Here is a 25,998-nt window from a genome sequence, read left to right on the forward strand (position 1 = left end):
AGGTTACACACTAAGATCCCATATTCTCTGGCAGGTTACACACTAAGGCAGTTCTAACTTACTCTGTTGGCTTCATCAGCATCCTCTTCATTGATGGAGCTGGAAGGGGAAGGAGTGGCCGATTTGCTTGCTGGAGGTGAAGGAGATGTGTGAGGCATACTGGCACCTCCCAAATTCAACCCCAACTGGGCGCTGAGCTGAGACTGGTTGATGGTGGTGAGCTGGGCAGGAGGCATGACCCCAGAACGCACAGCATCGGTCATGTGGACGATGGACCGCATGATCAGGGAGGGATCCTGCCGGTACTGGGACACTTGTGTGTGGCTCTGATCCTAGAAAGGCAGCAGCAAAGGGGGAAAAGATATCAGTTTTTCCAGATATCAGCGAACTTACTAGATTAGCATCTCCTTAGATAGGTTTGAACTGTTGCAATGTTAACAGGTCTGACCTATTGCAGGATGATGGTTTCCGTTCATTTATTAAATGTAAGGACCCATGCCAAGAAGTTGAAAGGTGAGAAGCACAAAATCCAAATATCTGTCCAGAATATTTCATTATAGAACTGTCAGTGGATAAGGAAGGCAGGAAGGAAGGAAGGAGGGAGGGAGGGAGGCAGGGAAAAAAGAAGGAAGAAAGGAAATTAGCAAAACTAAATATAATCTTTTAGCTCTTGTTTCTGATTGAGGAAACTGGTGGCAGAGAAAGGAATGAAGCAGAGACCCCACCCATTCAGGCTCATCCATTAGTTTACCATCCTTCCCACACACATAGCTGTTATGAGAGAAGGCAAAGCCATTCTTTATTTTATTCTCCCAGAAATGCACAAGACATGCAGAGGATGGGCCAGCAAAGCACAGAGCTTTAGTTTCACAGAGCAAACATCTGTTTGCTTTAGGGCACCCTTTCTGTGAAATCCTCTGTGGTTAACCAGACGGTCATTCCGATTCTGAATTACATTGTCAGCGGCATCTGGAAGTCATTCAATGCCTTTTGGTTTGGATATCACTTTTTTCATTTAAACTTACTTTGTTTTCTTTTGTTCAATCCACCACGATTTAATGTAATAATGAGTTTTTTCGTAAATACGTATAAGAAAAAAATCATTAAAAAAAGATGGTAGAGATCATCAGAAACAGCTTTCTCTGAAACTTACTGCAGTTACTTTACATGAAACTTTCTCTGTTCTTGGTAGTCATACAGAAAGGCCTTAGAGTTGTTGCTGCTTGTTCTCTATTTTTTTTTTTTTTTAATTCCAAAGAATCAAAAAATGAAGACACGCTTTTCAAATGACTTACTTTAAGACATGTCATTTGGAGTGAGTCTGTGATTTTGCTGAAACCAAATTCTCTTGACTCACAGTGACCCAGAATCTAATTTTATACACAAGCCTAAGAATTCTTAACTGTTCCTTTTTTGAGTCCTTCTGATAAGGCTTATTTTTGCTCTTCAAAGAAGCAGAATGAATTGTAAATAACTAAATTGGAGCATTTGGTTTCTTCATATTAAATATATAAATGCCACTGAATAAGAAGATCTATCAAAGAAAACTAGTTGAATAAATCATGGTCTACCCATACGTCAAAGTGTTATGAAGCTTTTAAAAATAATGAATTAGATTTATGTGCATTGACCTAGGGCAGAGTTTCTCAATTTCAGCTCTCTTGACATTTTGGACCAGATAATTTTTATTGTAGGGGCTTGTCCTGCATATTGAGGGGGCTTGTCCTGCGTATTGTAGGTACTCAGATGCATCCCCAGCCTCTACCCACTAGATGCTAACGATGTCCCTCCCCGTACCAGTCATGACAATGAAAAATGTCTCCAGACTTTGCCCCTGGCAGGGCAAAACCCCCCAGTAGAGAACCACTAGCCTAACCAAGATACAGTACATAAAAGGCAAGTTAAAAAATAACTATACAGGACAGCCTCATTTCCTTTGAGGAAAAAAAAATGTGTATCCTAACATTAACAATGGTTACATTATAAGGGGTAGAATGGGAGGAGCAAGGAGGGGTAGAGTTGCAACTTTTTCTATGTACATGTGTATGCCATTTTGATAAGCTGTGATCACAATACAAAAGTAAACAAAAACTAAAACACTTTAATCAGAAACAAAAAAAGAAGATAATGCAAGTGGTTAAAAGAGGCCGTCAACAAGTGTTAGAATATTAAATACATACATTTTCCATTTCTTAATAATTTCTCAATAATTACTGTGAAATCCTGGAGGAAAGTGTCACGAGTATCAGAACACTACACTCCCTTGTATCACTGGCAATGTTCTCCTTCATTATTCCTACAATATTACGTTCTACTTGCAGGTGTCTTTCTGCAGATTGTGTGGATTTTATGTTATCCGTTCATCCTAATTTTTTTTTTTTTTTTTGGTTGGAATTCTACCACTTTTACTCATTTCTCCTAGAAAATCTGAGCTATCTGTTCAGTCTTCCATGTTCTCTTAAAGTTTAACCACTGCTCCCTGATATAACTTCCACACCAAAACTACTGGTAATTATGCCATCTAGCTTATTCTAAATTTTCTTCTTCCTGTATGTCTTTCAGAATGCTTTTATTTTTTGTTTGTTCATTTGTTTTTAGATGGAGTCTCACTCTGTTGTCCAGGCTGGAGTGCAATGGCACGATCTCGGCTCACTGCAACCTCCGCCTCCCAGGTTCAAGTGATTCTCCTGCCTCAGCCTCCTGAGTAGCTGAAACTACAGGCATGCACCACCACGCCTGGCTAATTTTTGTGCTTTTAGTAGAGATGGGGTTTCACCATGTTGGTCAGGCTTGTCTCGAACTCCTGACCTCAAGTGATTTGCCCACCTCGGCCTCCCAAAGTGCTGGGATTACAGGCATGAGGCACCGCACCCGACCCAGGATGCTTTTCAAAAAATCTTTCCATCTTATTTAAATCTAGATGTTTTAAAGTATCTATAGGCAAATTCCAGGGCACATTTAAATGAAGTATTTTAATTCTGACTGTATAATTCTAAATTAGTTTAACTGGTATGGCCATGGAATGTGATCATCTGATTTCTGCAGTGTTCTCATTAGCAGAGAATTACTTTGCTCTCTTTGCTCCAATGCCTGTGAAAATCTGCACATATAGGTGCTCGATTGACTCACCCCACACCCAGAGCATTTTTTAGATGGCTCTCATGGCCAAACACAAGGCCAAGAAGCATGTCTCCTTGGCTTCATCAGCCCTTCCTGAATTCCATCTGCAATTTACGCCTTTATTATGGATCTTGTTGCTGGGGAGCTCCTGTTGATGGACAGCCAGGGTTCACTGTACTAAAAAGGAAGTTTTACTGTGCTTTTATTACTATGTGCCAGCATTTGTGCTAAGCTTAATACGCACTTTCTAATTTAATCCCCTAGATTGCTTTCTGCATTAGATACTAGTACTATACTCATTCTTAGACACATAAGAATGATTCCCCAGGCCCCCAGGCTAGCTAGTGAATGCTTGACAGGAAACCTGGGCCCTAGAGAGCCATGGTATCTTCATGGTAGAGGTGTGTCCTGGCAGAGAGAGATGAATGAGACTCTGGGATCTCCACTGCCATCATCCCCCTTTAACAAAATCAACTCCATTTCCATGTTTTATAAATTGAGGTTCCTCATAATATTTCATTACAAAAACAAAACAAAACCAAGGTTCTTTTGCAGGGTGACAGTATGGAAACCATTCCTGAAGAGTACTTGGTGTGGGGCCAAGGCTTTGCCAAAACTTAGAATCATCACATAGTCTTCAGATTCAAAAAGATGCCATCTCCCACTGGACAAGATACCAAGGACCTCTGGACTATTTGTAAAGTAACCTCTGACCCACATAATTGATGCATCAAAACGTGCTACCACTCACCATGGTTCACAGTTAGTCGATAATAACTTCCTATGAGTGAAGATTATAGTATAAGAAGATCAATGGCTAAAGTGTCTCTTTGGAAATTCAAGCTCCTTTAGGGCCACCAGTTATTAACAACTGCCTTGGGGAACTTGAGGATCCTCAACAGCTCCAATCATTTTCCATAAAAGTAACCTTTAAAAGATGTTACCCTTGATCTTAGGACTACCACATAAAAAGAGAAAGATGTCAGCTCAGCACAAAAGTATTTATTGAGCACCTACTATGTATCAGGCCAGAGAAGGCAATATATCAAACCTTATATCTTCAAGAACTAGGAAATTACCATGTGATTATTTTACACATTAAACAAAATCCTGAATGGATGAACAAATTTACTACAACCAAGTGTAGGCCAGAATAATTTTTATATACCCCCACCAAAATTGCTCACAATTTTTCCCAGTAGTAGTGACACAATATGGAAATGTATAACCATGAATATAGCCCAGATAAATTTAATGTGCTTTTGTTAATATGACTTCTCACTTACAAAAACTAAGTCCTGAAAGATTTACCAGTGATCATTTAAAGGCAAAGCAGCTACTGGGTTATAAGAGATTGCCCACTATCATAACCAACAATAAGAGTTGAATGCTGGTAGCTTTTTCAACTCCTTTCACAATTACATTTTATATGTAATCTTCCTTTATATCATTTCCTAAATTTTTCAGTATTTGGGAAAAACTCATTCTCTCTTCCTTGTCTTGTTTTGCCTTCTAATTGGCGATATTAGATAAGAGTTTCTCAACCTGAGTGGTACTGACATATTGGTCTGGATGATCCTTTCTTGGGGGAGGGATATTCTGTACATCATAGAATATTTAGCAGCATCTCTGGCCTCTACCCACTAGATACCAGCAGCCGCCCCTGCCCTACCAGGTTGTAACAACCAAAATGTATCCAAACATTGGCAAATGGCAAAATCCCCTTCATTTGCAAACTACTGTATCAGACCTAAAATATCATAAAAATCATCTTCTTGGGGGAGGCAGGTAGTGAATGTTCAAAGCTTATGTTCTGTTCCTAAAAATAGAAATCATCCACATAAACAAGATTCCACTTTGATAAATATTGGGAAGAAAATAATAGGTTATACAAAAAAGAGTTATTGGGGAAGGATGGCTACATTTAATTGGGTCAATAGGAAAGGTCTCTCAAAAAAGATGGCATTTGAGCTGATGCTGAAGGATGAGGAGAAGCCAACTGTGAAGTGAAGGAAAAAGTATGTTCCATGCAGAGGGAACAGCATGTGCAAGGTCTGAAGTGGGAGAGAACTTGACATGCTTGAGAAATGAAAAAGTGGACAGGAAAGCTGGGTGCAGGGTAGGCAAGGTAAAGGGTGAAACACAATAGGCTTGGAGAGATTGGCCTAATTGTGTAAGGTGGGGAAATCATGGGATGCTTCCCCAAGGAGATGACCTACTATGCTGAGGTATAAAGGGAAGTAGAAGCTAACCAAGCCAGGGCATCCCAGACAGAGATGAACATGTACCCAAACTTGGGGCAAGAGCAAACATACCACCAATAAGGAAATGACAGTCTAATGTGACTGGGCCAGGAAGAGCATGGCCGGCTATGAGGTTGGAACGGCAAGTCATGGCTATAAAGAGACAAGGTTTATTGTCTGGGTTAGGAAGTCTGGATTATTATTCACAGTGTAGAAGGCTGCCATTGGAATTTAAAGCATGGTATATATCTAGTGGGACTATTCATTGCAATAAATATTAACTGACCATACCTCATAGGCAACCAACCCATCTAAATCAATTGCGGACATTTCTATTTAGTTTAAATATAAATGTACAGCCTATCACCTCAATCTGTGTCTCGAAGAATACCCAAAGATTAATTTTTGCAGTCACAGAAGTTCACTCAGAATGGGTAGGCCATGGATCTCATAAAATGCTCTCACTAATAGGAGGGGCACTGCCTTCTATCTATTGGCCTGTATGATTCATGTCTGTGGTGTTCAACAAAGCCTTCTGGTTTCTGTATGTCTTGGTGTGGGTAGGGGAGTGCTTGGCTGAGGCTCGCCTCCCTCTCCACCTGATGAAAGAGCCTCTTTGTCTTTTTTAAACAGGAAAAATCCAATGAATGGATATTTTGGGTAGCAATCCCTCATTTTCTTAAATTGCCTGAAACCCAGTCTATTATTGAACATTAATCATTTGAGTGAATGGTTAAAATTTGAATAATGTTATATTAATAAGGAAACTTTAGATCACTAACATAAATGAAAAATTAAAATCACTCATGGCCAATGGAATGCCAAATAAACACCAAGAAAAGAAAATAATACTGTTATAGTCAGTGTGGATACTGGGGCCTGCCTAAGGCTCTTGGGCCTGAGCTCTGCTTTCTTTAACTTAAGAAGGCTAAAAGAAAGGTGTGAAAGACTTAATTAGCCCCAAACTGAGTCTTTCTCCTGGACTTAATCAAGATTAAAAGAGAATTGAAAGGTGAAAAACTTCCTTACTGTGTAAATCACTATGTTATAATATCATGTTTGTACTTCATATGAAGGTATGTCTTAGGGTAAGAGGATATGAGAAGAGAATGGATAAAACTTGCTCTAATATCCTTAAAAGAGAAAACTCTACATATTTAAATCTTTTTCACTCATTTTTTCAGGCCGGGAGCAGTGCCACATTTATCTTTGTGCTGCACACTTAGTAGTACATAGTTATACATACTATGGTCTTGCTTTATTTTGTTTCTTTTTGCAAATCTAAGATACAAGCTTTCACATTGACATTTTATTTTAAACATTATACATTATTATTCTATATTACCTGTTTATACTTATTACAATGGCACTTACTTCCACTTGGGTTGATTTCATCATTAAAAATTTTTTAAATTCGAATATGCAAATATGTTTAATGCATCTTCTATCTATACTTGCACATAAATATTCTCTGTAACGATCCAATATTAGGTTTTCAAAAGAGAGCATAACATCCAATTAAGAAGCAACTAACCCAAATATATTAGAGTGTGACTAAATATATTTTCACTGTGCCAGTTTTTTAATCAATATGTCTGGAAAAATGAAGTAATTAAACAATTATCAGCAATAAAAATTACTTTGTATTCATAAATATCAGAGTTAACTGCAAATAGGAAATGCAGGCCAGTAATTTTATGTTCAATTATTTAGTTATGTCCTATAGCAATGTTAAAATTTTATTTCCAAATTAACAACGATCAAATAGTTATGCATAACTACTACATTTGTAACTCCAATGAACCCTGACACAGTCATGCCAAATGCATACCAATGATAATTACAGACCTGCGTGCCACCACCTTCATATTCATCAAAATATCTGCACTGAAATAGATCATTTTTACTTAACAACCACTCTCAGGGTTGTAATCAGACATACCTACCCATGAAAGTTTTGTAAAAAACAGTGTTCCCTAAAGTTAATTAATAGTTTATTTGCAAAATAAAATTTTCAAGAGTTTATTATGAATACTTAATGGTAGTTTACTCATGTACCTGTAATTGCTTTTGTTTTACCAAAGGGACAGCTCCATGCTTATTTTATTCAGTTCTAAATTGACATGTTAAAGAGCAATTCCACTTTTATAGCTGTTGACACTTTGAGCCCCCTCCCCTCCATTTTAACTTAGCAGTCTAGGTATGCTCTTAATAACAAGTAAATATCCTTTCATTATCCTTTTATTCATTTATATATTGAACAAATGAAATATTTATTGAGAGCCAAGTATATTCCAGGCCCAGGGATGACACCAAACGGACCCAAGGAGTATTTGCCTTCCTACAGCTTCTATTCTGGTAAGGAGGAGACAAGTGGGAAGCAAGCAAAGGAAACCATAGCAAAGGACGATGAGGGCTGTGAATAAAAGGAACAGGGGTAATGGTGTACACAGCAATTCTCACTTCTCCAAAAAATATTCGAGCCATCATGTCAGTTTTACGTGGGAATCTGAGTGCTGTAAAAGGGTGTCTTTGCTGTCTCTGAACCATCGCTAAGTACTACAATACTTAACTGTAGATGACCTATGTTAAAAAAGAAGAGATAGGGAAGTAAACCACGACCAGTCTTCTCACACCACTTTCCTTTAAATGTTATAAACCAAACAAGTAATCATGTATCACACTGCACAAGGGTTAATTAGGTTTAGTATAAGTTTGGAACACAGTCCTACTTTGACAGATGACCCTCAAGTTAACTCAACCCTAAAGACAATTCCTGTCTGTTTAGAGTCAGTAGTATGCACAGGCCAAGAATAAAGAATATTTATTTTAAGCTCAGTATGGTACAAGGCTCTACAAAGAAGGCAGCTTGTAAAAGTGTCTGTGGTCTGGGTATTTTTGGCAGACAATTGTCAAGGTATAGTAATAGCTAAATTAAAGTTGGCTTTTGACAATAAGCTTCTTTCAGGCAGCAGACTGAATCTCTGTAATTCGTTGAGGGGGCACTGGTAGTCAAAAAAAAAAAAAAACACAAAACAATTTCACAAACAGTATAATCAAGCTCTAATGATTTAAAACAGGCCAGGTACAGTGGCTCATGCCTCTAATCACAGTACTTTGGGAGGCCAAGACAGGAAAACAGCTGGAAGCTAGGAGTTCAAGACCAGTTTGGCCAACTGACAGCAAGGCCCTGTCTCTAGAAAAAATTTTAAAAACTAGCTGGACATGGTGGCACACACTGTAGTCCCAGCTACTCAGGAAATTGAGGATCACTTGAACACAGGAGATCGAGACAGCAATGAGCTATGATCACACCACTGTACCTCAGCCTGAGTGATGAGATCCTCTCTCTAAAAAATATGTAAAATTAAAAAAAGAAAAAGATACACAGCACTTAGTACGTGCTCAGTAAATATTCACTGAAGGTCAATATATGGTTTCAGTTTTATAATTTAGACTTCGCGCAGATAGGTCTTATTCCATTCAATGTATATTTTTGCCTATATAAGTTGTGACTTTTATATCGTTAATTTATAGTAAAATAGCTTTTGACCATAACTTGACCAAAGTTATTCAATCTGTGAGATAAATTTGTAAGCATTCAATTCGTATGAGAAATTGCTTGTCCCCCCATGGCTAAATAGTCATCACCCTGTGGACTGTAGCTCCGCAGCGTCTATTGACAATGGCAATGAACGCGTTCATAACAATAATAAAGGCTTGTTTTAATAGAACGTTCCATGCATTAAACACATTAATGACCCATGAAATAACTGCTTTATCTGAAACACATTAAAGCAACATTGCTAAAAACAATGCATTAATTGAAAGTCTACTATTTCTCTAAACGTAAGATTTTTTGAAGTATAAAAATGGCATGAAAGTCATTTGCTTAAAAACAAATACAATAATTCAGCTTCAAAATTAGAGCCATGCCAAATGATGGTATAAAAACTTCTAAAATAAGCTTGGTAATTTTAGATATAATATTTTGATAAATTGCCATTTTTCTATCAGAAATGATATCTGTCTGGATTATGACTTAAGAGTCTTATGAATATTTTAAAAGCTCATAATTTTCTTCTCTGCATAAGTGTCTCCTACAGGACCTTTTCCTCTCTTTTTCTCTTCCCTTTAACAGGTACGAATACTACCATACTCAAACACTTTTCTTACTTCCATCTTTTTCAATTTTCTAATACTCCATTTGATATTGCTAGGGCACCACAGATAGCATTTTCTGTAAATATGTGTGATCACAATTAAATCCAAAGTAGTATCAAACAGAAAATGTCAGTCCTCTAAGTATGGAAATATAATATATGAAGAAAAGTATGTGAATTATCAGTGTGTTTTATAAATTCTCTTTTGGGGGGCATACAAAATATCAGACCAGAGACAATTATTTTACTGTCTGTTTCTTAGATATCAAAGAGAATTTTGAAATTCATCAAAGCTAACCTTCTGTTATGTACAACAGGCTAAGCTGAAAAGAATGTTAACAAGTTCAATTTTCATTCAATCAGCACTACTGCTCTCTGAAATGTTTCATTGCAGGAAAGAAATAAAAATAATCTATATGGTAATTATGAGGATGAATCCCCCAGTAACTTTCAGCTACATGAAAGGTCAGTTCTATTCAAGATATTTTATCAGTCCCCTGCACATACTCCTGTCCTGTCATTTTAAATCTGAACAGCATTTTATTTTCCCATTTACAGCTACCTGCAGAATTAAGTACTTAAGCCAAATAAGAAAAAAAAAAAAGAAATGTTGAATGCTGGCAAAGGCTATAATAGCATAGAGATAAATCGTTCATCTGCTCTCTCTCAAGCCTCTAGGGCTGCAGATTTTTCTTCTCCTGGTGCACTGTGGGTATTCAAAACTTGTTCAACATGATTTCATTTCATTTCAGGCACTGCCTGAGAAAACTAAATTACAGAATCAATCATACAGAAGGTCAGAGTGAGACTTCATTACAAGTATTGCATGCTTGCATGAATATCTTTCATTTATGACTGACCCAATATGTCACAATAGCTGTCTAGTAAAAATAATCCACTTTCTGAAATTGATGTACTACTGATGTCAATGCTACTCAGCAGGCTGGGCAGATTATAGAGAGGTGTTAAAAAAACACACACACATACACAACCCTTTGGAACGCACATTGTAGATTTTTAGAATTGCAATCTTTTGTGGATTAAAACAATTTCCAGGTGATCATCTGAACTGACAATAACGCTTAGAGGTGACAAATTTTTAACCAAAATATACTGTTGATTTTGACTTGCCAACCGCATCCTGTTTTAAGATACACGTATTCACGACAAGCAAATCAAGGTTGTTCTTTGAAGTCACAAATGCATCGACATTCAATTTTTCAGCAATTCGCTTTTCAATACTGGGGCATTATTTGCATATTTTGAAATGTGAATGCTAATCACTGGACTCTTTTTAATCCCCCTTTTTTGTTCCTGCCTTCTGTTTTTAAATATAATGGCATAAATTTAAGGAAGATAAACATGTTGTGCTTGTTGCCAACAATAATGCAGCTAATCAGTAATGTGACAAACTGTTACTCTTTCCAAAGGAAAACCGATGAAGCTCTGAAGAAAAGCTGGTTCAATACAACATCAACAAGCTGGCTTTTCTTCTTATATGATAGTCTTAATTCACCATGGCAATCCTTAACAGACAGCCATATTCATTTGGATAATAAAACTTCTTATTTGCATAAGGTATGAAATATCCAACACACACTCAGAAGCTGAATGCATGATGTATAAAGTATTATTTATTATTTTTCTGGTGACCTTCCTAAGGGAAATCTCTGAGGAGGCTTCTGTGGAGTGTTATGATGTAGCCAGCCAACTCAGTACCCGGAGGGAGATATAGAAGAACCTTGACATAACCAATTTTTAACCATGCCTCTGGCGATTCTGAATTCAAGTTTATAGGTGAACATGTCAGGTAGTACATAGAACAAAACCAACGACACATTGTATTCATCATCATTCTGTCCTAGTACTTTTATTTTTTCCAACATTTGTGATTTAAAACCCCATGACATTTCTTCAAGGTGAAATTCTACTAGAATTCTCAACAAGATTAGTTTGTTTCAAGCCAAAATAAGTATCACTCAGGTTCAGCAAAACTTCAAAAAGGCACCAATAAATGTGATGAGGTCCATGTAAATACCATGGCAACAGTCTGCACTTAGCTAAAGTACCTATACTTTTAAAAATCAATGAAATAATTCAACTGCTTTAGTGATTAGCCATACATTACAAAAGCATTAAAAATTGAGTCCTCTTTCCCAACACCAGTCCGTGAAAGCATTGTTCTTTAAGTGTATGTGAACATCATAATTATTTTATGATTCCATCTTTAGTTCTTTCCCATATAGTAAATTCAATTGACCATGAAATGAAATTTCATAGTCAAAATGCCTCCTTTACACTTTTTTATGGCAGCAATAACAGTTTTATAGCTTTAAGGCAAGGTAATTCATCAGATGTTTAATTTAAAGGCAGATTCTTATATTATTAATAAATATTTACCAATTTAATAAACTACACATTTTAACATACATTTAACTATTTCTGCAACTTAAACAAGCCTCACAGAGCATCTATGAAGGACGGTGAACCCTGGCAAACTTCCTTGGTGACTAAACACACCCATTTTATTTTTATTATTTTCTTAGCAAAACACTGCAAGCCTGGCTGTAGAGAAACAGAGAATAGAACCCTCCATTCCAATGTCAAAGGTAAAAAATATAAGAAAGTCCCCAGGAAACAATTATTTGTGATGTCGAGTAACGTTTATGAATACTTAATGACTATTTCTTGACTGTTCACTGAATTCTTTTCTGACAACAATAAAAAAAGTACAAAATAAAAACCCCGATGTTCAGCTCAAACACAAAAGATCACAGGCAAAGAAAATTATGTTCCTGCAATCCTATTTGGGAAAGTAATCTTATATTTCAGAGAGCACATTGAATCTTTGCACCACTAATTCCACTACATATTTTGCAATCATATGTTGTTATCTAGAGAATTAACAATGAAACCAATAAACATCACTGGCATGGTCCTAATGCGCACAGAAATATGTAAACAAGCAAGAGGATTTGTTTTTTGTTTTACCAACACATCTGTTTCTTTTTATCAGGATTTTTTTTAAAAGCCCTATAAACTATTAATCTTGTTTTAAAAATGTCAACTTAGTACCTCACCTAGATAGACACAAATGCATTATATGCTATGATGGAAAAAAAAGAAAAATCCCAGCAGAAGAGTTTAAAATACTTAAGCAGATTTACTCTAGTGATTGCTGACTGTAATTGCACACTAAGAAAAATAGAACCAAAATTATTGCATTAGTTATCTTGGCTCTCTGGAGTGCCTTATTCGATGTTTATGACAATAAACAACACAATTAGGTGTATTTCACACAATCACTTGTTCTATATTTTTCTCTGCCGGGTATAAGCAATTATACTTTTTCCCTTTTTTGGTATCTCAGTTTGGTATTTCATTTGCAGTAAGAGTAAATTATGTATCGTAAGCATTATAATTCTAAAAATTCAAAAGACCTAGGCACCTGATAAGGACTTCCATTTGTAAAATCTTGCCTGGGCAAACTTTCAACGCCAGCACACTTTTGTGTTAAACTAACAGCAAGGCAAGATTGGCTACTTCCAGTCCAATGAGTTAGACTTTAAAAAAAAAAATCATTTTAAATCACCAGAATCTTTTTGGATCTTCTTGTTTTTGGTTACTGTCAACCAACCCAATACCCTTTTGTTCAATACCAGGCAGCGATCCAGTACCTGCATGTAAATAGCACTAGGATCAATCCATTAGGAACAGGCAAGAGCACGTTTCAGAACATGGACTCTCAGATCTTTACCATGATTTGTGCAAATGATAAAAAATAATTTAAGTAATAAATGTGGGGCCTACCATATGTAACCCACTGCTATGAAGTACGCCATCTTGTTCCACGAGATTTCTTGAGATTGTAATGGAAGGGAGATCCAGGCTTTGAGGGGGAAACTGGGGTGTGAATTCACTTCCCTGGGAAGGCAATGGATCGCTGAGGGCTTGAAAGGGTAGCAGGACATCCGGCATGCCTAGGGCAGGGTCTGACTCTGGAGGAGGTGTGATTGGTGGAATTTCGAATTCCTCGTCCCCAAGGCTTGGTGTATGGAATGTCTGCTAAAAGGAAACAAAATATAGATATCTTCATATTCTGTTCCTATATCTTATTCCTCCTGGGAGGGAAAGAGAAAGACATTGCATGAAAACACTACATACATATCTAAGCCAAATATTTATTTCTCAGATGAAAACATCTTAAACACAGATTTCCGTATATGAAGTTTTGCTGATCATTCTGATTAAAGATTTAAGTCTCATTATCATATGGTTTTAATGGAGTATCCGTATTAACAGTTTTTTAATGCCTACTTAATTAGCAACATCTGTCTTTGTTGTTAGTTGGAGCATATAACAAATTGCTACTTTATTGATATGTTAGTGAAACAACTCAAACCGCTGACACTATGCACATGCTTTATAAAATGCTGATGATTTTGTGGCATGTACACACACACACACACACACACACACACATTAATCCAGAAGTGAACATTACATATATTTACTTTCTGCCACAACATATAAAACAAGTAATATTAAATTTGTGGTTTGCTTTTTTAATTTCCTCATTGGTATATTCCCAAGTGCAGTGACTACTTCTATGGAAATTGTTACTATGTGTAATACAATGTTTTATATAAGGATTATCACAGCTCATATTAAAAAGATGCCAGCGCTTTTATTTAAAGTATAAGGAGGGTTATTTTCTTTTACATGAACATTTTAATATGCATTTATCTGAACATTTTCTACCAGTCTTCTGCTTTTTAAAGATGATCTAGAGAGCATAGAGCTATATTGATATAGAAATACTAACTAGATTTGATGCTGTTCACCTACTTAGACAAGTATTATATCTCAAGACCTAAATAAGTCTTAATGCATTGTTTTTCTTCACTGATACTGAGATTCTTAAAGGCAGTATTTTAAAATAGGGCCTCGTGATATAAATCAGGGTTGCTCTACCCAACCACACTAACCATTTTGGGGGGGGATTTTTTTTGGTGAGAGGTTCTGGGGGAGTGGCAAGGTCTAGGTTTTTGGGGTTTTTTTGTTTCTTTCTCTTTTTTTCTTTTTCTTTTTCTTTCTTTCTTTTTTTTTTTTTTTTTGGTCAAGTGAAGGGTTTGGGGGACTACTCGTATTTTTTATTCCTAGCTCAGAAGGTCTAATTTATAGTTCATTTATTATTAATAGTATTTGAAAGAATGAACTGGTGCAAGATAATTTGAGTCTGCTATTAACAGTTAAGAGGACTAATTAAGTGCTGAAAATCATCGTTCTTCAAGCTATCAATCATGATATAACGTAATGACCACTTGAGAGGAAAGAAAAACTCAAGAAAAAAAAGCAACAAAACACATTTCTTACATATAGAACCTGTCAAATGTTATTTGCATCTCACCAGAAAAAAAGAGGTCACGAGCTATGGCAGTCTATGGTGGGACAACTGAACATCTTGAGGTTCTTAGCAGGCTCAATACATGCAAAACATCGTAGCAGAATAGTACATTTGAATGCTAGACTAAAATATTGGATTTTCTGACACATGCATTCTAATAATGACCCCAAAAACTGTCAGTTTCTAACTGTGGAACCCCTAGTTCCCAAACACAAAGGGATGAATTGGCCACAAACGTGGTTGGCTAATGAACATAACCCTATGGTTGCATTTGCCGTTATTTTGGCACTAATGTGGTCTAGTAACAGATGCAACTGTAATTTGTGACTCATTTGCTACCCCATTACTGCTTAATGAAATCTAACATATCACATTAACAATACGGATAAACACTCATTCTTGATATGTGGCATTTGGCTGTTTTCATTACCACTATAATTAACACTTGAAATATTATTTCAATAAATATTTAAAGTACTTTAAAAACGGTCAGGGTAATCATGACACAGACAGAAAACATAAAGCAAATGTGTGAATTTCAAACTCAGAGTATCCTAGTCCCCGTAGTGTTATCTACAGGACAATATCCATGAGAAGGGAATTGGTTTCAGGCACAATTTAGACTTTACAGCAGGCAAACCTAAAGTCTTCCTGTATTAGTTTACACCCATTAAAATGTTTTAAAAAAAAAAAAAAAGTAAATTTACTTTTAATGCAGTGACTGAGAAATTAGGCACATGCTATAATGTAGCATTAACATTTACTTGGGCTTTTTTGTTCAAGAAAAGATGTACAGAAAAATCATTACATAAGATTACTTCCAAAACTAACATAAAACATGTCTATGCTAAGCAGTCACAATTAGGCAATTAGGAAGGTTTTTATTTTTGTTAAGGAACAGAGAGAGATGTCATATGCAATATGTCCCTATGGTGTAATTGTTTTAACGACAAATTAATTTCAATTTAGGATATTACAATATCCTAACCTAATACAATAATCCAGTGGAATAACCAAGAAAATGTTAAAATGTTAAACTACCTTTAATGACAGATAATATATTAAAGTTAAGCTTTCCTTAGAGAAAAAAGGAATCCAAAATGCTGGATGTCTAAGATTATAAAAAAAAACCATACATGGCATCAACAACAACAACAACAACAAAAAGACACACTGACTTTGGTAACTGTGCCATCTGACCAATATCAGATTAATCATTTAGAGTTTATGCGATTATTTTTTACAGATACTGACTTTTCAATGTTTACCTTGAACATGTTAAAGTAGTATGTACATGGTTAAATACCATCTGTATTGAAATGTTCAAAACATTTGTTCCTTTTGATAAAAATGCAAATCTGGAGAACTGTTGTATCAACATATAACAGCCAATGTCTGACACGGTGAATTATCACAGCTGGAATTAAATTGTCTCTGAACAGCTGCTGGCAGTAGAGCTTTCATCAATGTTTGATTCAAATGTAGGGAAAAAAAATCCTACAGAATGAAACATCATGTTGTCCTTACAGATGGGGTTTGTGTTCATTATCACAAACAACACAGCAGCCAGTGCCAAACAATATTCCCTTATCTAAGCTGTCTTCTTGGTTACAGAGATGATGGTCACTATAAAAATGATTAATCTAGGAATACCCTTAATTCTTGATTCCCCATTTATTCTAACAATTTCTCTAAGTTAATTTCTTTCATACCACTTGCCTCCCTTTACCAAGATCATTTATGAAGCCATTATTATTTTCATTCTCTGGGGTCAAGCTAGTTCAGTTTCCTGTATTTGAATGTATCTGGAAAATGAGGACTTTTTATTACATGAACTGCAAGAGGAAATGTTCCATTTGGGTCAATTTCACTTCTGTTTGTTCTTGTTCTAAAATCTTAAATCTCACACAGTCTACCATTTTTAGGAAACTATATTTTTATCTAATCAAGATCGAGGTTTTTCTGGAGGGCAGGCCAATGAGACCAAACAGCAGTCCAAAATCAATAATAGGAAATGCAGTAAAAACAGCAGCAAGAAGACGATGCTTGTTTCATCTGCACCCGTAAACTGAAGATAGACCCAGAGACAATGAGGTGCTGCATTTAGATTCCATTACCCAGTTTCCCCAGCTGCAACCAAGTCTTGGAGCATGCCAGCCACTCATTCATTCATTCAATAGATATTTATTGAGCACCTACTACTGCCACGCACTGTAACAGGCTGTGGGGATCTAGCAGCAAATTACAACACTCATTTCACATCACCCCAAGCCCCAAGAAACTACAATACTCTTCTGTCACATGGTTTCCCAAACCATGGCAACTTAATGACAGTTAATTATCCCTAGATATATGTGAAGGTAAAATAGTTTCCATTAAAAGTCACTTCTAGCCTAGTTTCTAAACAAGTAACCACTTATCTGCTTAGATACCAACACTGTATGTGTGTGTGTGTGTGTGTGTTTTAACATACATTCTTATATATTTATTTTTGTTTGCATTTTTTTAATTCAAAAGATTTGTATGAAGTTACTATCATTAGTAACAGTTTTCTTTTCCAATAAGCTTTTCTCGTTTCTCCTCCAAAGTCGTTACCTTGTGCCACATAAGAGAGAGATAAATTTGATACTTTGTTTTTCCCTTTAAGCCTATTAAATTATCTCAATAACACAAAAAACAGGAACAAACACATTAAGACAGTCACCTACCTCACTGGCAGTGAAGAACGCATTGTTCGCCTCAGCCATATTCATATAGTTATTATTATTTCCAAACTGAAAGAAAACAGATTGTTTTATGTTAATATGGGGCATAATAAAGCATTCTGGCTGTGATTTGGAAAGAATGCTGGTGTTGCTAAATAAAAGAGGGTTTTATCAGCCCAAATGAGAAACATGACAAAGGTTTCAAGGCACTATGCTATCCTGTCAGCTGGTTCCCTCAGAAAATAAAGCACAGAGTTAAGCTAACTCAATAACTCTATAAAATAGTTTTGTTTCTCATCAAGACTAACTGTGAAGGGAGAGGATTACAAACATTAAGCTAACTGGTCACCAGCGTGTGTTGTTTATTGACCTGGCATTTGTGAGAGCTGAGAGGGAAAAGAGTTTCCAAGAAAATCACCTTGACACATTTTAAAAGCACGTAAGGATTTTATAGCTTACTTTTCAAGAACAGATGTCACAAGTGTGGGTAGGTTAAAATGTGAATTAAAGGGAATAAAATTCAATTCCCAGGACTCAAATTCTATTTTCTAGTGAATGGGGTGTGGCATGAATATAAATAAATTATAAGACTAAAGAATATTTTTAAAATCTCCAAACAGAGCTTAGAGCGATATCTATATCCATCAGAGTTGCTGAAAACAGTGATATTTAATCTCACAATGTAACATTAAGTGCAAAGAGGTTTAAAAATAAGCGGGATCTTATGAACACAGCAATTTTTACTTCATTCTCTAACACAATGGGCCATTCATATCATCACAAATAAGACCGTATCAGCATTTCAGACTTAAGCTCTTTACTTCTAGGGACCTGTTATCAAAATGTAAAACTTGGAGTTTGGCAGAAATGTATTTTCAGGTTCGAATGGTCTAAATCGGCACATTTTGTTGCTTTAAGCATTCCGTTATCAGTCTTGCAATATGGAAAGGCTCTGTGATCGTAAAAATCTAGAGCTATATTATTTTCATGATTTTTAACTGGTGAAAGAATGTCCTTTTTATAAAGTTTATTATTTCCTTCCTTTAATGCATCAAATAAAACATAGGTTTGGTCTCCAAAGGGTGAAATATATATATATATTCTCTAATATAAATAAAGCTTGTAATTATTTAAAGATACAATTTTCCCAAGGAGAGTGAGAGATGGGTGGATGGAGATAAACGGGTAGGTACATAGATAGATACACAGATAAATATAGAGAATACATAGAATATGGAGAGAGACACATAGATATGAAAGACTCATATAATCCTCTTCCTCAATAAACCAACACTTAACTTCTTGGGGGCTCTCAATCCCTGACTCTGAAGGACTTGCATCCAGAAGCAGGATTGGCATGCTACACTTTATCATGTCAGGGATCCAAGAACTAAGCAGGATTTATATGAAAGACCCTAATGGTTCCAGAGTATCCCACAACAGCCAACACACCGAAATACACATACAATGAGCCATCTGAAAAGCTCTCACCGAGCACTCAGCTTCATTTAGGTAAACATCTTTATAAGGATTTCTGAAAGATGAATTGGCATTTAAGAAAGACTTTTATCTGGTTTCTCTGAAGGCATGTGATATCAAAAACATGTGCATGGCTGCACATGTGCACACGCACACTCACAAACATATTTTCCCTTGTTTTCCTACAATGTTAAATATGTGCAAGAAAAAGTATTATATTTTAAGTATTTTATTTTCTATCATGATATTTTTGATGAATGAATGATGCTAGAGTTAAAATCTCAGGTCTCCATGTAAATGTTCCTTTTGGATATTTATGAGAACCTGGGCTCGAGATGAGTATTCCGTGCACCAGTCCTGGCCCCTCCAAACCGCCTAACAGCCTATATCACAACTTCAACGTTATTTAAATGTAGGTTTTGTTGGGGAATTAGAAATCCATTTAAGGCAAACAGCTCATTATCAGAGAGTATTTTTTTTAAGATTAAACTTACTTATTATCTAGTAGCACCTAAAACAACAAAGAAAAATAAAATGGCTATTAAACTAAAGGCCTAAACAATTGAAAAAACAAATTAAGCTTAGAGTGAAATAAGAACTGGGTTAGAAATCCTCTTCTGAACAGTTAGTATGCGAATGTAATTACTGAAGAAACTACAGCTAATCAGCTGTGAATTGTATCCATTAATTAGTATTTGCCCTGGAGAAATGAGAAAAATCAGTAACAACGCTGGCACCGCGGTGCACACTGATGAGCGGTGCAGGCCACACGGCGTTTAGTCAAGCAGGTGGCTCCAGTGGTCCAGGTAATTTGAAAAGCTCTCACCTGAAGTACCGAGCTAGAATTACAAAGCACTCCTTGCATATCTTTTGTATCTATAGAAGGCCTTAATTAATGGCTTTTAATTTGGAGACACTTGCGGATCAGGCGGGAACAGTTACAAATCATTTCAAATAGAAGTAAAGGTTTCTATTCTGTATTGGGTAAAACAGCCCCTCTACAAAGGGGTCTTTAAATATTGACTTGTTGCAGGCAATTGTCTTTCTCCTGTACAGGTACCCGGGATCCTAGTTCAGTGTAGCAAGGTAGTTAGATAATATACAGGACACCCAGTTAAATTTATCAAATAAACAGCAAATGTGCTTTAGTGTAAGTATATCCCACGCACTATTTGGGGTATACTTACATTAAAAGAACTATTTTTTTATCTAAGATTCAAATTTAATTGGGTGTTGTGTATTTTTATTTGGTAAATCTGGCCTCCCTACCGTGGTGGTTAAACTAATCAGAATGAAAGGGTGGCATTTTCATTTGATTACCTTACCTAGTAATGCTAGCTTGATCTTATTTGTTTTATTTTAAAATGTGACCTATGAATCCTGCTTTAGTCATCTGGTGTAAGAACAGATCTGATTCTGAGAGAAAAAGTTCTCCTCCTTTGGGGTAGGTCTCTAATATAATGACCTCAGAACAATTAACTTTAAGTGAATTGTGTACAATTAAATTTACTTTATGTTCTAAGAGACAGTTACATCAGTAAACACATTATAGTACAAAAACTCCGTAGGTCCATGGGGAAGGGGCCTTAACTGTGTTCACTGACATCTCCCCCAGAACTAACAATGCCTGGAATATTACAAGCACTCTAGTATTTGTTGAAGGGAGAGAGGGAGAAAGGTTGATCACACATAAACTTCAATGCCTCCTAATCGCCCATCCTAACTGAAGTCATTTTCACTTACTTTTTAAAGATAATAGTAATAAGTATTCAGCCCAGTGACACCCTCTACATACTTTATTTCATTTAGCTTTCCAAACTGGGACTAATTGTAATCTATTTTCCCAATACCCAGTAAGATAATTATCATCCCTATTTTATAGAGCAGAAGACTGAGGCTTCTAGGGCTCAAGTAACTTCCTCAAGGTTATAGATTCAGCCACAGAAGTCTGGCCTCCTCCCTACCTCATGATCTCTAGCACTTCCATTCCAGTAACTGAGAAAGCTTGAATATTTCACTCAGTGATCAATTCAGTTTTACTTTTTCATCTATTTTACTCAAAGCTAGCATTTCCCAGAGGTACTCAAGTCTAGTAAAATGTTCCTCAAGAAATCGTTCCATGGTCCAGTAAGTTTGGGAAAGGCTGACTTCTCTTTGATGAGTCACAATGCTTGTTATAAAGTTAAAGGCTCTGAGAAGTCCCACAGTTCCTTCATCCAACAAATATTTATGTGCCTATTATGTATAAGGGGCTGTGCTAGGTACTGGAGGCAATATGATGGAAAAGATGACAAGGTTTCTACTTGGATGAGCTTACATTTTTCTTTAAGGGGGAGACAGGAAACACACAACAAGCTGTGGATCACTTCCTTTTGTTTCCCCTGCAATATCCTGTGAAACCACAGTTTGGGAAGGCTTGTTCTAAGCCCTTTATTGACAATATTATTTTATTTTCCCTGAATCTTTCTTAGGAAAGCTAATATCCTAATTTTATACCATGGTAAAATGTATTTGTTTTATTAATAGGAATCAACTAAATACGAGTTACCTTAACTTGATCTATTTCTAAACTTTCTAGATTATAAACCTCCACTGATGTTCCCTCAAAGATCCCCTACTCAACCATACATGGGGCCATCTATGCAATTTCAAGAGTCAAAACAAAATATTCCAAATAAACTAATGAATATCAGGTGAAGTAGTTAATTGTTCTAAAGGTCATATACAAACATTATTAAAGAAATCAGCCAATTCCAACTGTTTTAAAGACACATAAATGGTCACTGGGAATCAGGGGCATTTGGCATTTACGACACACACTCGTGGTGATAGGTCCTCTTCCATGCTGATAGGCTGTAATAGATGTGATCCCCAAAGATGGAATCCCCAAAGATATCATTATAAAGCAGAACTAAATTACTCTGTGTTGAACTTCTGTATCTTAATAATTTCATAAAATAACATCTTCATTATACTTGGAGGTAGACTTGCTTTTGCTGCTTGATGAGTAATTATAGCTTGGGCAAATACAATTTATGAAGGACGTCAATTAAAAAGGAGCACCATAGGATTTTTTAGAAACTTATTAAGGACCATCGTGTTCATGGCCTGTTTGACCGTGTGAAGTGCCAAAGTAAATTAATGCAGATTGTTAAGTCTAGCTAGTCCAGCAAAGGAGCCGGAAGAAAGTGGAACAGCCCAGACAAAAACCCATCTGTAATCACAAGACGAATACTTCAGCTTGATGCGTCCACACAACATCATTTTCACTGAAATTATTTTGACACCCATGTGAAGAATTGTATAGGCTTCTAATAAAGCAGCATTAACTACAGGGTCTCAAACAGCTAAATGGCACAAACTTAATCCTAAACAAAAAAAGATAATCCTTCGAATTCTCTTTTCTTTTTCTCCCATTAGATTTGTTAGCAGACACCATCCAATTTGATGCCTCACTATGGACATCTGTCAAGTCACTTACACAAATGAACTGTGCCATGATGGATCAAGTGTGCCAAGCATGGTCACATGCTGGCGGAGGCAGGACTGCAAAGTCCACACGCACGTGAAGGCTCGGTTAACTATCCCCTGGAAGAGAACTTAGGAGAGATGATCAAGGTTCAACCATTTTCAGCATTAGTAATCTGTTTCAAGACATAAAGCCCAAAGGAGTGAAAACAAGCCAATATGGCAGATGACGATGAATACTGATGGTTATCGCAGATGGGTCTGGAGCACCACATCAGGAAGCAAAGCGTGACTTTGTGACTAAAGACCATCTACACCAAAGGTTGGGGGTTCAACTATACTCTAGAAACAAAACATTGCAAACAACAGGCTGTGAGGTATAATATAGGAACCTATATATAATTATATATAGATATGTATACACACAAACATATATGCACACAATTCTGCTAATTATGTATATACAATTATATAGATTTACACACACACACACACACATATAATTACACACATGTCCACATGATAAAACTCCTAGATGAGGATCCCCTGAGCACCACACTCATACATTCAACTGTCTACAGCACTTCCAATTGGAAGTCAGTAGGCATCTTAGACCTATGTCCAAAACTGAACTCCTCATCTCCTCAAAGCCTGCTCCACCCAGTCTTTGATGGGGAAATGACACACTTCTGGTGACTCAGGCCAAATATCATTCTTGAATCCTCTCTCCCTATCTCCCTTCCTTCATCCAATCATCAGGAGATTCTGTTGGCTTATCTTTCAAACTGTACCCAAAATGGACCATGTGTGCCTGCCTCTCAGGGTCCACCCAGGCCCAAGCTATCCATTCCCTCCTGGACCTCTGCAACTACCTTCCCAGCAAGTCCCTCTGGTTCTACCGTACTCCCCAACAGACTATCCTCAACACAGAGACAAAGAGGCCCTTCGAAAATCTAAGTTTAGCCTGGGCAAAATAGTGAGACCCTATCTCTACTAAAAAAAATTAGCTGGGCATGATGGCATACATCTGTAGTTCCAGCTACACAGGAGGCTGAAATGGGAGAATCGCTTGAACCCAGGAGTTTGAGGCTGCAATAAGCTATGACTATGCTACTGCACTCTAGCCAGGGTGACAAAGTGAGACCCTGTTTCAAAAAAAAGAAGAAGGAAGAAAAGAAAGAGGAAAGGAAGAAAATGAAGGAAAGGAAGAAAGAAGGGAAGGAGACAGGGACAGAAGAAAAGAAAGAGAAAGTAAGGACAGAGGGAAGGAAGAAAAGAACGAAGGAAGGAGAGAAGGAAGGAGGGGAGGGAGGGAGGAAATCTAACTCAGACCATGTCACTCTTCTGCTCAAAACTCTCCGGTGGCTTCTGATTCATTCGGGGGATGCCCCATCCTTACAACTGCCCCTTTCTTCTTACCTTTTGGCCATCATCCTTCCCCTTACTCACACTCCTCTAGCCTACTGGCTTCCTATTGTTCCTTCACCACCCCAGACATGTTCTCACCCCAGGACCTTTGCACTGGCTGTTTCTTCTGTCCGGACTATTGTCCCCTTAAATGTTCCCAGGGCTTGTTCACTCCCTGCCTTTGAAGTCTTTTCTCAGATGTCATCTTCTCTCTTGACTACTCTCCTCCACCCCCAACACTCTCTATCCCTCTTCCCCAAGTCTACTTTCTCCATGAATAGTTTTCAACATCAAATAATATCATTCACTACTGCCTTTCTCCTCCCACTAGAATATAAATTCAATAAAGATAAAAATGTTTTGTCTGTCTTTTACACTGATGTCCCAGTAAGAAGAAGAGTGTTTGGTAAATAGCAGGTGTCCAATAGGCTCAAATGAATTTCTGGGTGCAAAATAATGATACTCAGAACTGCCGTCCAAGCCCATCCAGACACAGTACTTGAAATCCAAGTGAAAACAAGATGTCCAGCAGCCACCACCACTAGTCACTCCCCAAACTACATCTATGGGGAAAACATGGTAACATTAAGTCTTCTGTGTTATAATAAAAGTCCTATTTTGAGCCCTAGAACCATCTGCCTAGAAAAAGGCTTTATTCTAGAGAATGCACTAACCTTTTTATAGAGCCCTAGGTGGATGGGGGTTGGGTGATAGGGATAGGTGCCTTCGGTGGCTGAACACAAACTGCAATGAACAACACAGATTCTGGCCTGCAGGCAAAATGCTGAGAGAAGAGAGAACCAACAGCGTAATGTCAATGGGGGCAAGGATTCAAGTGTTAGATTTGACAGCTAATTTTTTTTCTAATTTAAAATTTCCTCTTCTAAAAAAAAAATTGCTTTCCATTATAGGTCAGGGTTTCTCCAAGTGTTGTGCTAAGGACCACAGAACAACCAGATGGCCGTTAAAAATGCACATTACCCGCTCCCCACTCTGGATTTACCGTAGCAGAAGCTCTAGGTGGTGGGACCCTAATATATGTATTTTTAACCAGCTTCAAAGGAACTCCGAAGCACTCTAATATTTGAGAACGACTAGCCTAGTTCATTTTAGACTAATGTGGAAATTCCTTTTTTTAAAATAAACGTTTCTACACATCTCACAGAAATGCTGATAGAGCACAAGCTGTTTTGTTTATAGCAATGAAGGCTTGGCACGCATATTTACAATCTCCTCTCGCTTTCCTGGATGACAGGGACATGCAACCATTTGTGGGGTGACCATCCAGCCCCTTCTACCCATATCACCAGGAGGAAGGATGGGAACATCCAAACTTGGATCAAGTAGGAACACAAGTTCCACTGTTGGATTCTTCAACAAGTTCTGTGGACCCACACAAGTAACAACAATGCCTAAACATATGGACTCTGCTCAAACACGGAGGCCTTGGGATTTTCATGATCTGGACACGTTTGAGTCTGTGAATCGCATAACCATCTGGACTAGTTAAAAGTGGCAAGAAAGAAAAAACACCCTCTCAAACCCAACTGCACTTGTTTAATATCAGGAAAACAAATATAAGTAGTAGTGGATACTAAGGTTCCAGAATTAAGGGGACTTTTTTGTTTTGTTTTTGGGGAGTTTTTTGTTGCCTTTTTTTTAAGCAAAAATGGGGCCATCTTTGAGATTGGCCAAGCAACCAATCATCATGAATATTTGGAGAACAGGAAGAGAAGGCCTCTGATTTCCGGTTTTCTTCAACTACACACCCACAACAAAAGCCAGTGGTAACACACATGCTGCCAAGTGACCACACCTTTTGTGTTAATTCCAGTTTGTCTTCCTCCCTTCTCCCCGAAAGCCTTACCAACGCTTAACTGAGTCCCTATTAAATGCTACTTAATAGGATATATTTAGTGGAATATAGTATCTACTTCTCTGTAGATGCAGAGAAGGGGAAGATATGATTATAGATTTTAAGAGATGAAAACTCAATTGGGGTGATG

General features: G+C 37.0%; 1 protein-coding gene across 1 annotated transcript in view; it reads right to left on the minus strand.

Moving 5' to 3' along the window:
• Positions 1-25,998, minus strand: part of TOX3 (TOX high mobility group box family member 3) — a 108,332-nt gene that overhangs the window by 12,192 nt on the left and 70,142 nt on the right. Inside the window, exons 2-4 of the mRNA XM_023209837.2 lie at positions 17,642-17,707; positions 13,337-13,591; positions 63-332 (exon numbers count right to left, since the gene is read on the minus strand). Of these exons, the coding sequence (XP_023065605.1) occupies positions 63-332; positions 13,337-13,591; positions 17,642-17,707 (591 nt within the window). The remainder of the gene's footprint in view (positions 1-62; positions 333-13,336; positions 13,592-17,641; positions 17,708-25,998) is intronic.

This window comes from Piliocolobus tephrosceles, chromosome 17, assembly GCF_002776525.5.
Source record: "Piliocolobus tephrosceles isolate RC106 chromosome 17, ASM277652v3, whole genome shotgun sequence".
Taxonomy (NCBI): domain Eukaryota; kingdom Metazoa; phylum Chordata; class Mammalia; order Primates; family Cercopithecidae; genus Piliocolobus; species Piliocolobus tephrosceles.